At 42.6% G+C, this 16,508-nt stretch overlaps 2 protein-coding genes across 2 annotated transcripts in view; one reads left to right on the top strand and one right to left on the bottom strand.

Annotated features, from left to right (window-relative positions):
• Positions 1–216: 216 nt before the first annotated feature.
• LOC139394314 (PRELI domain containing protein 3A-like) lies at positions 217–15,278 on the bottom strand. The gene is made up of 6 exons (XM_071142353.1): positions 15,247–15,278; positions 10,133–10,301; positions 4,240–4,329; positions 4,067–4,137; positions 2,262–2,364; positions 217–288 (listed from the first exon to the last, which is right to left on the bottom strand). Exons 1-6 carry the CDS (start codon positions 15,276–15,278, stop codon positions 217–219), a joined length of 537 nt encoding a protein of 178 aa, XP_070998454.1.
• Positions 15,279–15,772: 494 nt separating this feature from the next.
• LOC139394313 (very long chain fatty acid elongase 4-like) overlaps positions 15,773–16,508 on the top strand; it is a 14,468-nt gene continuing 13,732 nt past the window's right edge. The window contains exon 1 of the mRNA XM_071142351.1: positions 15,773–15,961. The gene's annotated coding sequence lies outside the window, so the exon portion shown is untranslated. The remainder of the gene's footprint in view (positions 15,962–16,508) is intronic.

The raw sequence follows: 16,508 nt of genomic DNA, 5'->3' as shown, positions 1-16,508 counted from the left end.
AGTTACCAGTCAGGTGCTGCTAAGCTCGGCCAGGGAAGAGTAGTTACCAATCAGGTGCTGCTAAGCTCAGCCAGGGAAGAGTAGTTACCAGTCAGGTGCTGCTAAGCTAGACCAGGGAAGAGTAGTTACCAGTCAGGTGCTGCTAAGCTAGACCAGGGAAGAGTAGTTACCAGTCAGGTGCTGCTAAACTCAGCCAGGGAAGAGTAGTTACCAGAGTCAGTACAGCTCACACAGAGGAACGTTCTCCCTTTCAGAGTTCTGAATGATCCACTCAATAGCATCCCAACCCTATAGAGACAGTAACACACAGAGAAGATCTTAGGTAGAGCATCCCAACCCTATAGACAGTGTAACACACAGAGAAGATCTTAGGTAGAGCATCCCAACCCTATAGAGACAGTAACACACAGAGAAGATCTTAGATAGAGCATCCCAACCCTATAGAGACAGTAACACACAGAGAAGATCTTAGCTAGAGCATCCCAACCCTATAGAGAGAGTAACACACAGAGAAGATCTTAGATAGAGCATCCCAATCCTATAGAGACAGTAACACACAGAGAAGATCTTAGGCAGAGCATCCCAACCCTATAGAGACAGTAACACACAGAGAAGATCTTAGGCAGAGCATCCCAACCCTATAGAGAGAGTAACACACAGAGAAGATCTTAGGTAGAGCATCCCAACTCATTTCAGAGAAAACATGGTCGAGGTCAGCCACACAGAGACGTCTAATGATAGTTTGGTCCGTGGACCGTCTCTCTTCACAGTCAGGGAAGCATTAAAGGCTAAATGCTGCATGCAGAACACGCTCAGGGATTGTTACATCAGTAGCGCTTAAGGAGATTCTGTAGAGTAACTTATTACAACAGCACCTTTCTGGAGTTAGCTGACATTCTGAGGTGTGGTTATACTGTATGGGGTTAGGGTTACAACAGCACCTTTCTGGAGTTAGCTGACATTCTGAGGTATGGTTATACTGTATGGGGTTAGGGTTACAACAGCACCTTTCTGGCATTAGCTGACATTCTGAGGTATGGTTATACTGTATGGGGTTAGGGTTACAACAGCACCTTTCTGGAGTTAGCTGACATTCTGAGGTATGGTTATACTGTATGGGGTTAGGGTTACAACAGCACCTTTCTGGAGTTAGCTTACATTCTGAGGTATGGTTATACTGTATGGGGTTAGGGTTACAACAGCACCTTTCTGGAGTTAGCTGACATTCTGAGGTATGGTTATACTGTATGGGGTTAGGGTTACAACAGCACCTTTCTGGAGTTAGCTGACATTCTGAGGTGTGGTTATACTGTATGGGGTTAGGGTTACAACAGCACCTGTCTGGAGTTAGCTGACATTCTGAGGTATGGTTATACTGTATGGGGTTAGGGTTACAACAGCACCTTTCTGGCATTAGCTGACATTCTGAGGTATGGTTATACTGTATGGGGTTAGGGTTACAACAGCACCTTTCTGGAGTTAGCTGACATTCTGAGGTATGGTTATACTGTATGGGGTTAGGGTTACAACAGCACCTGTCTGGAGTTAGCTGACATTCTGAGGTATGGTTATACTGTATGGGGTTAGGGTTACAACAGCACCTTTCTGGAGTTAGCTGACATTCTGAGGTATGGTTATACTGTATGGGGTTAGGGTTACAACAGCACCTTTCTGGCATTAGCTGACATTCTGAGGTATGGTTATACTGTATGGGGTTAGGGTTACAAAAGCACCTTTCTGGAGTTAGCTTACATTCTGAGGTATGGTTATACTGTATGGGGTTAGGGTTACAACAGCACCTTTCTGGCATTAGCTGACATTCTGAGGTATGGTTATACTGTATGGGGTTAGGGTTACAACAGCACCTTTCTGGAGTTAGCTGACATTCTGAGGTATGGTTATACTGTATGGGGTTAGGGTTACAACAGCACCTTTCTGGAGTTAGCTGACATTCTGAGGTATGGTTATACTGTATGGGGTTAGGGTTACAACAGCACCTTTCTGGAGTTAGCTTACATTCTGAGGTATGGTTATACTGTATGGGGTTAGGGTTACAACAGCACCTTTCTGGCATTAGCTGACATTCTGAGGTATGGTTATACTGTATGGGGTTAGGGTTACAAAAGCACCTTTCTGGAGTTAGCTTACATTCTGAGGTATGGTTATACTGTATGGGGTTAGGGTTACAACAGCACCTTTCTGGCATAAGCTGACATTCTGAGGTATGGTTATACTGTATGGGGTTAGGGTTACAACAGCACCTTTCTGGCATTAGCTGACATTCTGAGGGCCATCATTCCTTCCAGGTAACTGCTCAAACTGACTCCTTTTACTGTGATGATGGCCTCCTGGGTCAGAACAGTACTTAGAGGGACAGAGGGGTGGAGGGGGGAACAAGATAGTTAGAACAGCACTGAGAGGGACAGAGGAGGGGTGGAACAAGATAGTTAGAACAGCACTGAGAGGGACAGAGGAGGGGTGGAGGGGGGAACAAGATAGTTAGAACAGCACTGAGAAGACAGAGGAGGGGTGGAGGGGGGAACAAGATAGTTGCAGTACAAGTTAATATTCATTTGTAAATGAGGTAAGTGGAAACGACACATACCAGGTTGTTAAATAATAAATGTGTTATCATGCTAGCTTGTAATGTGTTATCCTGCTAGGTTGTAATGTGTTATCATGCTAGGTTGTAATGTGTTATCATGCTAGGTTGTAATGTGTTATCCTGCTAGGTTGTAATGTGTTATCATGCTAGGTTGTAATGTGTTATCATGCTAGGTTGTAATGTGTTATCCTGCTAGGTTGTAATGTGTTATCCTGCTAGGTTGTAATGTGTTATCCTGCTAGGTTGTAATGTGTTATCATGCTAGGTTGTAATGTGTTATCATGCTAGGTTGTAATGTGTTATCATGCTAGGTTGTAATGTGTTACCCTGCTAGGTTGTAATGTGTTATCCTGCTAGGTTGTAATGTGTTACCCTGCTAGGTTGTAATGTGTTACCCTGCTAGGTTGTAATGTGTTATCCTGCTAGGTTGTAATGTGTTACCCTGCTAGGTTGTAATGTGTTATCATGCTAGGTTGTAATGTGTTATCCTGCTAGGTTGTAATGTGTTATCCTGCTAGGTTGTAATGTGTTACCCTGCTAGGTTGTAATGTGTTATCATGCTAGGTTGTAATGTGTTATCCTGCTAGGTTGTAATGTGTTACCCTGCTAGGTTGTAATGTGTTATCATGCTAGGTTGTAATGTGTTATCATGCTAGGTTGTAATGTGTTATCCTGCTAGGTTGTAATGTGTTATCCTGCTAGGTTGTAATGTGTTACCCTGCTAGGTTGTAATGTGTTACCCTGCTAGGTTGTAATGTGTTACCCTGCTAGGTTGTAATGTGTTACCCTGCTAGGTTGTAATGTGTTACCCTGCTAGGTTGTAATGTGTTATCATGCTAGGTTGTAATGTGTTATCCTGCTAGGTTGTAATGTGTTATCATGCTAGGTTGTAATGTGTTATCATGCTAGGTTGTAATGTGTTATCCTGCTAGGTTGTAATGTGTTACCCTGCTAGGTTGTAATGTGTTATCATGCTAGGTTGTAATGTGTTATCCTGCTAGGTTGTAATGTGTTACCCTGCTAGGTTGTAATGTGTTATCATGCTAGGTTGTAATGTGTTATCATGCTAGGTTGTAATGTGTTATCCTGCTAGGTTGTAATGTGTTACCCTGCTAGGTTGTAATGTGTTACCCTGCTAGGTTGTAATGTGTTATCCTGCTAGGTTGTAATGTGTTATCCTGCTAGGTTGTAATGTGTTATCCTGCTAGGTTGTAATGTGTTATCCTGCTAGGTTGTAATGTGTTATCCTGCTAGGTTGTAATGTGTTATCATGCTAGGTTGTAATGTGTTATCCTGCTAGGTTGTAATGTGTTATCATGCTAGGTTGTAATGTGTTATCCTGCTAGGTTGTAATTTGTTATCATGCTAGGTTGTAATGTGTTATCATGCTAGGTTGTAATGTGTTATCATGCTAGGTTGTAATTTGTTATCATGCTAGGTTGGGGCTTTCTTTCTACTTACACCTCTGGGTTGTCTGGATGAGGTCTGTAAACCAGTCTTTCATCCACTGACACCAGATTGGTTAGAGTTATCTGCGGGACGAAGAAGACAATCATTTGTATGAAACGTTCATGAAGATACCAACAACAACAGAAACCTGATTATACAAGAGAAGGGGACAGCTTTCCACTCACATTAGTTGAATAAAGCTCCATCTTTTTCTCCTCGGGATCCACGATGGAGTGCTCCTTGACGTACGTCTGGGTATGACCGGTCCCCAAGATCTACAAGAGAAGCATTCAGGTCAGTCTATATATACACACACACTCTAGAAGCATTCAGGTCAGTCTATATATACACACACACTCTAGAAGCATTCAGGTCAGTCTATATATACACACTCTAGAAGCATTCAGGTCAGTCTATATATACACACACACTCTAGAAGCATTCAGGTCAGTCTATATATACACACACACTCTAGAAGCATTCAGGTCAGTCTATATATACACACACACTCTAGAAGCATTCAGGTCAGTCTATATATACACACACACTCTAGAAGCATTCAGGTCAGTCTATATATACACACACACTCTAGAAGCATTCAGGTCAGTCTATATACACACACACACTCTAGAAGCATTCAGGTCAGTCTATATATACACACACACTCTAGAAGCATTCAGGTCAGTCTATATACACACACACACTCTAGAAGCATTCAGGTCAGTCTATATATATACACACTAGAGGCATTCAGGTCAGTCTATATATACACACACACACACACTCTAGAAGCATTCAGGTCAGTCTATATATACACACACACTCTAGAAGCATTCAGGTCAGTCTATATATATATACACACACACTCTAGAAGCATTCAGGTCAGTCTATATATATATACACACACACTCTAGAAGCATTCAGGTCAGTCTATATATATATACACACACACTCTAGAAGCATTCAGGTCAGTCTATATATACACACACACACTCTAGAAGCATTCAGGTCAGTCTATATATATACACACACACTCTAGAAGCATTCAGGTCAGTCTATATATACACACACACTCTAGAAGCATTCAGGTCAGTCTATATATACACACTCTAGAAGCATTCAGGTCAGTCTATATACACACACACACTCTAGAAGCATTCAGGTCAGTCTATATATATACACACACACTACCGTTCAAAACGTTTGGGGTCACTCAGAAAAGTCCTTGTTTTTGAAATAACATCAAATTGATCAGAAATACAGTGTAGACATTGTTAATGTTGTAAATGACTATTGTAGCTGGAAACGGAATATCTACATAGGCGTACAGAGGCCTATTATCAGCAACCATGTTCCAATGGCACGTTCTGTTAGATAATCCAAGTTTATCATTTCAAAAGGCTAATTGATCATTAGAAAACCCTTTTGCAATTATGTTAGCACAACTGAAAACTGTTGTTCTGATTAAAAAAGCAATAAAACCGTCCTTCTTTAGACTAGTTGAGTATCTGGAGCATCAGCATTTGTGGATTCGATTACAGACTCAAAATGTCCAGAAACAAAGACCTTTCTTCTGAAACTCGTCAGTCTATTCTTGTTATAAGAAATGAAGGCTATTCCATGCGAGAAATTGCCAAGAAGCTGAAGATCTCGTACAACGCTGTGTACTACTCCCTTCACAGAACAGCGCAAACTGGCTCTAACCAGAATAGAAAGAGGAGTGGGAGGCCCCGGTGCACAACTGAACAAGAGGACAAGTACATTAGAGTGTGTAGTTTGAGAAGCAGACGCCTCACAAGTCCTCAACTGGCAGCTTCATTAAATAGTACCCTTCAAAACACCCGTCTCACTAGTCAGCAGTGAAGAGGCGACTCCGGGGATGCTGGCCTTCTAGGCAGAGTTGCAAAGAAAACACCAGTCTCACTAGTCAACAGTGAAGAGGCGACTCCGGGGCGGCTGCCCTTCTAGGCAGAGTTGCAAAGAAAACACCAGTCTCACTAGTCAACAGTGAAGAGGCGACTCCGGGATGGCTGCCTGTTACGCACGCCTCTATGAAGAGGGAACGCAACACCCTGCTACAACTAAACTCTCTGTGAAGTAAAAAAGGTATGGACTGTAGGTGCGAGTAAGGATGACACAGACAGAATGTGGTACCGTTTACAAGGACTTTATTCCTTTACACGGTAATATGGGGAAAAGGGGCTGGACGGAACCAAAGCAAAGAAAGTAAATCTCAAAGCCCCCCCCCTCTCCTATCTTACCTGCCTACCCACTACTTACCTAATTTAGCACCACCTGGTGCCCTAACCAAAATACAGGGGGTGGTCCGCCCAGGTCTTACCTAGTGTACCTAGACAATGAATATACTACGGGTATATGTATGCCCGCGGGCCTCTTGCCTAAGCACTCCCAAGGTGCCTTCCCCTTTCCCCCTGGGAACAAATGAAACAGAATGTTAAACCATTTTACAAACAAACTAAGAAACAGAGGACATCAAATAACCATCATATCTAATGTTGATGAAGTTCGCCCCTCATCATGAGCTGTGAGCTCTGAGCAACAAACTCACAGAACATACCCACTCTCAGCAATGAACTCCCAGCAAAATCAACCTCTAGCAAAAACTCTCTATCACAAACAATCGCTCTGCAATGACCTCAGCAAAATCTCTCTCAGCAATCCCTACCTCCAAATCTCTCTTTGCAATCCCTACCTCCAAAAATCTCTCTTTGCAATCCCTACCTCCAAATCTCTCTTTGCAATCCCTACCTCCAAAAATCTCTCTTTGCAATCCCTACCTCCAAATCTCTCTTTGCAATCCCTACCTCCAAATCTCTCTTTGCAATCCCTACCTCCAAAAATCTCTACCTCTAAAATCTCTCTCCTGAACAGAACTGGCTTTTATATAGCTTCTGAAGGAATGGGTAATTGGAGACAGCTGTGTCTTGACGAGGGGGCGGGGTCAGCTCTCCAATTAGCCCTGGAGTCGACCAATCAGCTGCTTGAGGGATTTCAGGAAGCCATTTCCTGAAATAAACACATGCAAATACACAAACTACAACACATAAACTGGGGAACGTAACACTGCCCTTCCAGGCACAGTTCCTCTGTCCAGTCTCAACGTCAACAGTGAAGAGGCGACTCTGGGATGCTGGCCTTCTAGGCAGAGTTCCTCTGTCCAGTCTCAACGTCAACAGTGAAGAGGCGACTCTGGGATGCTGGCCTTCTAGGCAGAGTTCCTCTGTCCAACCTCATCGTCAACAGTGAAGAGGTGACTCCGGGATGCTGGCCTTCGAGGCAGAGTTCCTCTGTCCAGTCTCATCGTCAACAGTGAAGAGGCGACTCCGGGATGCTGGCCTTCGAGGCAGAGTTCCTCTGTCCAGTCTCATCGTCAACAGTGAAGAGGCGACTCTGGGATGCTGGCCTTCTAGGCAGAGTTCCTCTGTCCAGTCTCATCGTCAACAGTGAAGAGGCGACTCCGGGATGCTGGCCTTCTAGGCAGAGTTGCAAAGAAAACACCAGTCTCACTAGTCAACAGTGAAGAGGTGACTCCGGGATGCTGGCCTTCTAGGCAGAGTTCCTCTGTCCAGTCTCATCGTCAACAGTGAAGAGGTGACTCCGGGATGCTGGCCGAGGCAGAGTTCCTCTGTCCAACCTCATCGTCAACAGTGAAGAGGTGACTCCGGGATGCTGGCCTTCGAGGCAGAGTTCCTCTGTCCAGTCTCATCGTCAACAGTGAAGCGGCAACTCCGGGATGCTGGCCTTCTAGGCAGAGTTCCTCTGTCCAGTCTCATCGTCAACAGTGAAGAGGCGACTCCGGGATGCTGGCCTTCTAGGCAGAGTTCCTCTGTCCAGTCTCAACGTCAGCAGTGAAGAGGCGACTCCGGGGATGCTGGCCTTCTAGGCAGAGTTCCTCTGTCCAGTCTCATCGTCAACAGTGAAGAGGCGACTCCGGGATGCTGGCCTTCTAGACAGAGTTGCAAATAAAAAGCCTCATCTCAGACTGGCCAATAAAAATAAAATATTCAGATGGGCAAAAGAACACTGATACTGAACAGATGAAGATTGGATAAAAGTGTTATGGACAGATGAATCTATGTTTGAGGTGTTTGGTTTACAAGAAGTACATTCGTGAGACGCAGAAAAAATTAAAAGATGCTGGAGGAGTGCTTGACGCCATCTGTCAAGCATGGTGGAGGGAATGTGATGGTCTGTGGGTGCTTTGGTGGTGATAAAGTGGGAGATGTGTACAGGGTAAAAGGGATCTTGAAGAAGGAAGACTATCACTCCATTTTTCAACGCCATGACATACCCTGTGGACGGCGCTTAATTGAAGCTAATTTACACCTACAACAGGACAATGACCCAAAGCACAGCTCCAAACTATGCAATAACTATTTAGGGAACAAGCAGTCAGCTGGTATTTTGTCTATAATGGAGTAGCCAGCACAGTCACCAGATCTCAACCCTATTGGGCTGTTGTGGGAGGAGCTTGACCGTACAAGCCAATCCAACTTGTGGGAGGTGCTCCAGGAAGCATGGGGTGAAATCTCTTCAGATTACTAGAATGCCAAAGATCTGCAAGGCTGTAATTTGAGGATTCTTTGACAAAAAGCTAAGTTTGAAGGACACAATTATTATTTCAATTAAAAATCATTATTTATAATCTTGTCAACCCATTTCATGTATATTTTTCATGGAAAACAAGGACATTTCTAAGTGACCCTAAACGTTTGAACGGTAGTGTATATACATACATACTCAGAGACCAGTTTGTAAGGTGTAATACCCCGTTCACAGAAATGGTTCGCTCCTACAGACAGTGAGTCACGTGGCCGAGGCTTGTTTTAGAAAGCAGGCGGACGATCGTCGAGGCATTCAGTTACTGTTTGATCGAACGTTAGACTGGGGCAAAACGAGGGACCAAAACAACTTTGAGCGTGGGATGATCGTCGGTGCCAGGCCCGCCGGGTTCCGGTATCTCAGAAACGGTCGGCATCATGGGGTTTTACAGGCACGACAGTGTTAAGGGATTTACCGTGAATAGAGAGACTAATAAAAAAACAGACAACAGCTCATTGATGAGAGGTCGGCAGTCCTGTGGGTGAAACAGCTCATTGATGAGAGGTCGGCAGTCCTGTGGGTGAAACAGCTCATTAATGAGAGGTCGGCAGTCCTGTGGGTGAAACAGCTCATTAATGAGAGGTCGGCAGTCCTGTGGGTGAAAACAGCTCATTGATGAGAGGTTGGCAGTCCTGTGGGTGAAAACAGCTCATTGATGAGAGGTTGGCAGTCCTGTGGGTGAAAACAGCTCATTGATGAGAGGTTGGCAGTCCTGTGGGTGAAAACAGCTCATTAGAGAGGTCGGCAGTCCTGTGGGTGAAAACAGCTCATTGATGAGAGGTCGGCAGTCCTGTGGGTGACAACAGCTCATTAATGAGAGGTCGGCAGTCCTGTGGGTGAAAACAGCTCATTGATGAGAGGTCGGCAGTCCTGTGGGTGAAAACAGCTCATTGATGAGAGGTCGGCAGTCCTGTGGGTGAAAACAGCTCATTGATGAGAGGTCGGCACCACGCTAGACTGTGTTTGTGCACTGAGCCGAAGCCCAGGTATTAGCTTGGAGAGCTAACCCAGGTATTAGCTTGGAGAGCTAACCCAGGTATTAGCTTGGAGAGCTAACCCAGGTATTAGCTTGGAGAGCTAACCCAAGTGTCCAGGTCTAAGAACAACCTCTGTTTCATTGGCGAGGCACAAACAGACTGTACCACCAGACTAGGAGAGAGAGAGAGACCAGACTAGGAGAGAGAGAGACAAACAGACTGTACCACCAGACTAGGAGAGAGAGAGAGAGAGAGAGAGAGAGAGAGAGAGAGAGAGAGACACTCTACCTCAATTGCTACCTCACTTGCTATATTATCTACCTCACTTGCTTTGGCAATGTTAACACGTTTCCCATGCCAATAAAGCCCTTGAATTGAATTGAATTGACAGAGACACAGAGAGAGAGAGAGAGAGACACAGAGAGAGAGAGAGAGAGACAGACAGACAGACAGACAGACAGACAGACAGCTTACTGACCGCTCGTACGATGCCTGGCAGGCCCCACTCGGTGCTGAGGAGTCTGTGGCTGTGGAGCCGTCCGTCGGTATCCAGGTTCCTGTCCAACACATCCACTCCCACCACATTAGGGTTCATGGGGTTAGGGTACTTCCTCATCGCTGCCTTTATCACCGTCTCCCACGGGTAGCTACAGTCAGAGAGACAGAGAGAGACAGAGAGACAGAGACAGAGAGACAGAGAGCGATAGAGAGAGACAGAGAGAGACAGAGAGAGAGACAGAGAGAGAGAGACAGAGAGACAGAGAGAGAGAGCGATAGAGAGAGACACAGAGAGAGAGCGATAGAGAGAGACAGAGAGAGACAGAGAGAGAGACAGAGAGAGAGACAGAGAGAGAGAGAGAGAGACAGAGAGAGACAGAGAGAGACAGAGAGATAGATAGAGACAGAAACAGAGAGAGATAGAGAGAGGAGGACTGTTAGGGTTCATGGGGTTAGGGTATTTTCTCATCGCTGCCTTGATCACCGTCTCTAAGTACAGGATAATCAGTCAGGTCACTAAACATGGTAACACGGTCCTTTGACACCCCAAGTTAAACATTGTGAATATGGCCCAATTACTAAAGCAGAATAACAGCCAGGTTAAACATTGTGAATATGGCCCAATTACTAAAGCAGAATAACAGCCAGGTTACTAAACAAGATGAAATGGTCATGCAATGTCATAATCATTAGACCTGTAGTTATCTTCAAAATGGGTTGTTTCAATCATTTATGCCATTTAGCAAATGCTATTATCCAAAGCAACTGGCAGTCATGCAGTCATACATGTTACATGCTACCTGCTACATATAGATGAGTCCCGGGAATCAAACCCATTATCCTGGCTTTCTAAGTGCCATGTGCTACCAACTGAACTACACAAACTTAATTGTGGTTCAATTAAGTTTGGTGTTAGAGTATAGTGGGTGATTTTGAATGAACTAGCCCTTTAATCATAAACGTTTGGCCACTATCCCTTTAATCACAAACGTTTGGCCACTATCCCTTTAATCATAAACGTTTAGCCACTATCCCTTTAATCATAAACGTTTAGCCACTATCCCTTTAATCATAAACGTTTGGCCACTATCCCTTTAATCACAAACGTTTGGCCACTATCCCTTTAATCATAAACGTTTGGCCACTATCCCTTTAATCATAAACGTTTAGCCACTATCCCTTTAATCATAAACGTTTGGCCACTATCCCTTTAATCATAAACGTTTGGCCACTATCCCTTTAATCACAAACGTTTGGCCACTATCCCTTTAATCATAAACGTTTGGCTACTATTTAATCATAAACGTTTAGCCACTATCCCTTTAATCATAAACGTTTGGCCACTATCCCTTTAATCATAAACGTTTGGCCACTATCCCTTTAATCATAAACGTTTGGCCACTATCCCTTTAATCATAAACGTTTGGCCACTATCCCTTTAATCATAAACGTTTAGCCACTATCCCTTTAATCATAAACGTTTAGCCACTATCCCTTTAATCATAAACGTTTGGCCACTATCCCTTTAATCATAAACGTTTGGCTACTATTTAATCATAAACGTTTGGCCACTATCCCTTTAATCATAAACGTTTAGCCACTATCCCTTTAATCATAAACGTTTAGCCACTAGCCCTTTAATCATAAACGTGTGGCCACTATCCCTTTAATCATAAACGTTTAGCCACTATCCCTTTAATCATAAACGTTTGGCCACTATCCCTTTAATCACAAACGTTTGGCCACTATCCCTTTAATCATAAACGTTTGGCCACTATCCCTTTAATCATAAACGTTTAGCCACTATCCCTTTAATCATAAACGTTTGGCCACTATCCCTTTAATCATAAACGTTTGGCTACTATTTAATCATAAACGTTTGGCTACTATCCCTTTAATCATAAACGTTTAGCCACTAGCCCTTTAATCATAAACGTGTGGCCACTATCCCTTTAATCATAAACGTTTGGCCACTATCCCTTTAATCATAAACGTTTAGCCACTATCCCTTTAATCATAAACGTTTGGCCACTATCCCTTTAATCATAAACGTTTGGCCATTATCCCTTTAATCATAAACGTTTGGCCACTATCCCTTTAATCATAAACGTTTAGCCACTATCCCTTTAATCATAAACGTTTGGCCACTATCCCTTTAATCATAAACGTTTGGCCATTATCCCTTTAATCATAAACGTTTGGCTACTATCCCTTTAATCATAAACGTTTGGCTACTATTTAATCATAAACGTTTGGCCACTATCATAAACGTTTGGCTTATCCCTTTAATCATAAACGTTTGGCTACTATCCCTTTAATCATAAACGTTTGGCTACTATTTAATCATAAACGTTTAGCCACTATCCCTTTAATCATAAACGTTTGGCCACTATCCCTTTAATCATAAACGTTTGGCTACTATTTAATCATAAACGTTTGGCCACTATCCCTTTAATCATAAACGTTTAGCCACTATCCCTTTAATCATAAACGTTTGGCCACTATCCCTTTAATCATAAACGTTTGGCCACTATCCCTTTAATCATAAACGTTTGGCCACTATCCCTTTAATCATAAACGTTTGGCTACTATTTAATCATAAACGTTTGGCTACTATTTAATCATAAACGTTTAGCCACTATCCCTTTAATCATAAACGTTTGGCCACTATCCCTTTAATCATAAACGTTTGGCCACTATCCCTTTAATCATAAACGTTTGGCCACTATCCCTTTAATCATAAACGTTTGGCCACTATCCCTTTAATCATAAACGTTTGGCCACTATCCCTTTAATCATAAACGTTTGGCCACTATCCCTTTAATCATAAACGTTTGGCCACTATCCCTTTAATCATAAACGTTTGGCTACTATTTAATCATAAACGTTTGGCCACTATCCCTTTAATCATAAACGTTTGGCCACTATCCCTTTAATCATAAACGTTTGGCCACTATCCCTTTAATCATAAACGTTTGGCCACTATCCCTTTAATCATAAACGTTTAGCCACTATCCCTTTAATCATAAACGTTTGGCCACTATCCCTTTAATCATAAACGTGTGGCCACTATCCCTTTAATCATAAACGTTTGGCCACTATCCCTTTAATCATAAACGTTTGGCCACTATCCCTTTAATCATAAACGTTTAGCCACTATCCCTTTAATCATAAACGTTTGGCCACTATCCCTTTAATCATAAACGTTTGGCCACTATCCCTTTAATCATAAACGTTTAGCCACTATCCCTTTAATCATAAACGTTTGGCCACTATCCCTTTAATCATAAACGTTTGGCCACTATCCCTTTAATCATAAACGTTTGGCCACTATCCCTTTAATCATAAACGTTTGGCCACTATCCCTTTAATTATAAACGTGTGGCCACTATCCCTTTAATCATAAACGTTTAGCCACTATCCCTTTAATCATAAACGTTTGGCCACTATCCCTTTAATCATAAACGTTTAGCCACTATCCCTTTAATCATAAACGTGTGGCCACTATCCCTTTAATCATAAACGTTTGGCCACTATCCCTTTAATCATAAACGTTTGGCCACTATCCCTTTAATCATAAACGTTTGGCCACTATCCCTTTAATCATAAACGTTTGGCCACTATCCCTTTAATCATAAACGTTTGGCCACTATCCCTTTAATCATAAACGTTTAGCCACTATCCCTTTAATCATAAACGTTTGGCCACTATCCCTTTAATCATAAACGTTTGGCCACTATCCCTTTAATCATAAACGTTTAGCCACTATCCCTTTAATCATAAACGTTTGGCCACTATCCCTTTAATCATAAACGTTTAGCCACTATCCCTTTAATCATAAACGTTTGGCCACTATCCCTTTAATCATAAACGTTTGGCCACTATCCCTTTAATCATAAACGTTTAGCCACTATCCCTTTAATCATAAACGTTTGGCCACTATCCCTTTAATCATAAACGTTTGGCCACTATCTCTTTAATCATAAACGTTTGGCCACTATCCCTTTAATCATAAACGTTTGGCCACTATCCCTTTAATCATAAACGTTTAGCCACTATCCCTTTAATCATAAACGTTTGGCCACTATCCCTTTAATCATAAACGTTTGGCCACTATCCCTTTAATCATAAACGTTTGGCCACTATCCCTTTAATCATAAACGTTTAGCCACTATCCCTTTAATCATAAACTTTTGGCCACTATCCCTTTAATCATAAACGTTTAGCCACTATCCCTTTAATCATAAACGTTTGGCCACTATCCCTTTAATCATAAACGTTTGGCCACTATCCCTTTAATCATAAACGTTTGGCTACTATTTAATCATAAACGTTTGGCCACTATCCCTTTAATCATAAACGTTTGGCCACTATCCCTTTAATCATAAACGTGTGGCTACTATTTAATCATAAACGTTTGGCTACTATTTAATCATAAACGTTTGGCCGATATCCCTTTAATCATAAACGTTTGGTTACTCGTTTCACACAACTGACACCTTGTAGAACAACGTAACAGACATGTTCAAACGTTTGTGTGACAGTGATACTTTGTAAAACTGGTGTTGTGCCGAAAATCACCCCCCTGACAGAATTCTCGCCCCCCTCCCCCCTCTATAATTTCCTTTAATTTTGTGGCTAGAGTCAAATACTTTCTATAGAACAAACTTCACGTTAGGATAGGCAACCGAAATCAATCATTTAATGTATGTGTGTTATATTAAACATAGAGGAGGGAGTAAAATGTTGGCAAGGTAATAAACATTTCAGAACAACTATGGCTGAATTATTATCACGACACTTTCAAAAAATATACTGGGTTCAAATTCTGTCAGGTGGGGAGTTTTTCGGCACAACACCGGGACCTCAATAGTAACACTGTATCCCTCACATGCTCAACGGGAGAGGGAACCGTGTAGGATCGCGTCGCTGCTCTGCGCTCATTTCGACAAGCCTCTTAATGTAGACTAACATTTGGAACGATAGAGATTCAAATAAAAGACCACGGTTGTACAAACAAGCAACACTGCATTTAACGGTAGCGGTAAACTAGCCTATCGATATGCTCGGTTTAGAGACTCTTGGCCTACTAACCTGAAAACATGTTCAGTACTCCAGATCTTCATCTTTCCGTTTTCTCTGTCCTTCTCCTTATAGGAGGAGAAATATGCTAGAAATATCGGTTCGTTACAGGCCCATTTTCTACCGGGACATATCCTCCGTGCCTATCATTGTCCGGTGGATCCGGTCCATAGACAACAAGTAGAAACGATCATCACAAATAAAAGGAACTTCAGGTCGTTTCGTTACGACTCAACTAGGTCGGTACGTATAAGGAGGCTATTAAACAATGAGCAAGATATCCACAGACACGGTTCATAGCGCACACAGATCGAGGATGGGGAAATGCTCAGCTAGCCTGTGATGTACAACCAAGATCACAACGGAGAGATCGGTAAAAAAAAAAAAAAAAAATACCGGTTACATATTCCCTGTCTCCACTACTGCTGCATTCGACTACAGGTCTACGCATGCGCACCATCAAACAGTGTCCGTCATCAGTCCAACGAGTCGCACCGGAGAACCGTTTCCAGCTGCAGTGAAAAGGGTTGCGGTCATTATGTTGCCTCTATAACGGATTTCTCTGTTCCGCCGTTATGTTAACTAGTCTTCTATAGGAACATAACCACGGATATAACAAATATATATTAGGGTTTTTAGTAGCCGAAACTGTGGATCTGTTAGATTACATGACCTTGTACTGAATGTCACAATAAAAGGACCGTATATAGCCCAATCTGTCGACACGGTAAGATAACAAGAATCTTCATTCTCATCAAATACTAGTGCGCAGAGTTTCGGTAGATTTGACTTATTTTACTGGATACAATTAGCTAGCTTGCTAGTTTTTCTTTATTTTATGGCTCAAATTATAGGATGGGGGGTAAAGGGTCCGTGTATGATCAATGAATAGCACATTGCCGTGTTATCACAGTGACGTGGAGGGCCAGTGGGATATGCTAATCATCTATATAGCCTATTCTACCCTACTCAAATATCCAGACATATATTTTTTGTAAAATGCCTATATTTTAATTGGTCATAATGCTTTATTCCCATCAGATTAAATACGGTTTGGGTTCGTGCAGATGCTGCCTGGTTGCGAGTCAGAAGGAGGAGAGGAGGGGAGGTGGGCGTCATATTTAGGCTTCCCTTCAGAGATCATTAAATCACACGGCGTTATCCACGCGCTCTAGGCCAATATACTATATTATTACTACTCTGCTCGCGCACCGTGCAATGACCTGGTTGGGTATAAAACATGTCGAATGTAACATCTAATTGTAGTTTTGAAT

Source organism: Oncorhynchus clarkii, unplaced genomic scaffold (genome assembly GCF_045791955.1).
Source record: "Oncorhynchus clarkii lewisi isolate Uvic-CL-2024 unplaced genomic scaffold, UVic_Ocla_1.0 unplaced_contig_8524_pilon_pilon, whole genome shotgun sequence".
Taxonomy (NCBI): domain Eukaryota; kingdom Metazoa; phylum Chordata; class Actinopteri; order Salmoniformes; family Salmonidae; genus Oncorhynchus; species Oncorhynchus clarkii.
The sequence above is the reverse complement of the archived record's forward strand: the minus strand, read 5'-3'. Positions and strand labels throughout refer to the sequence as shown.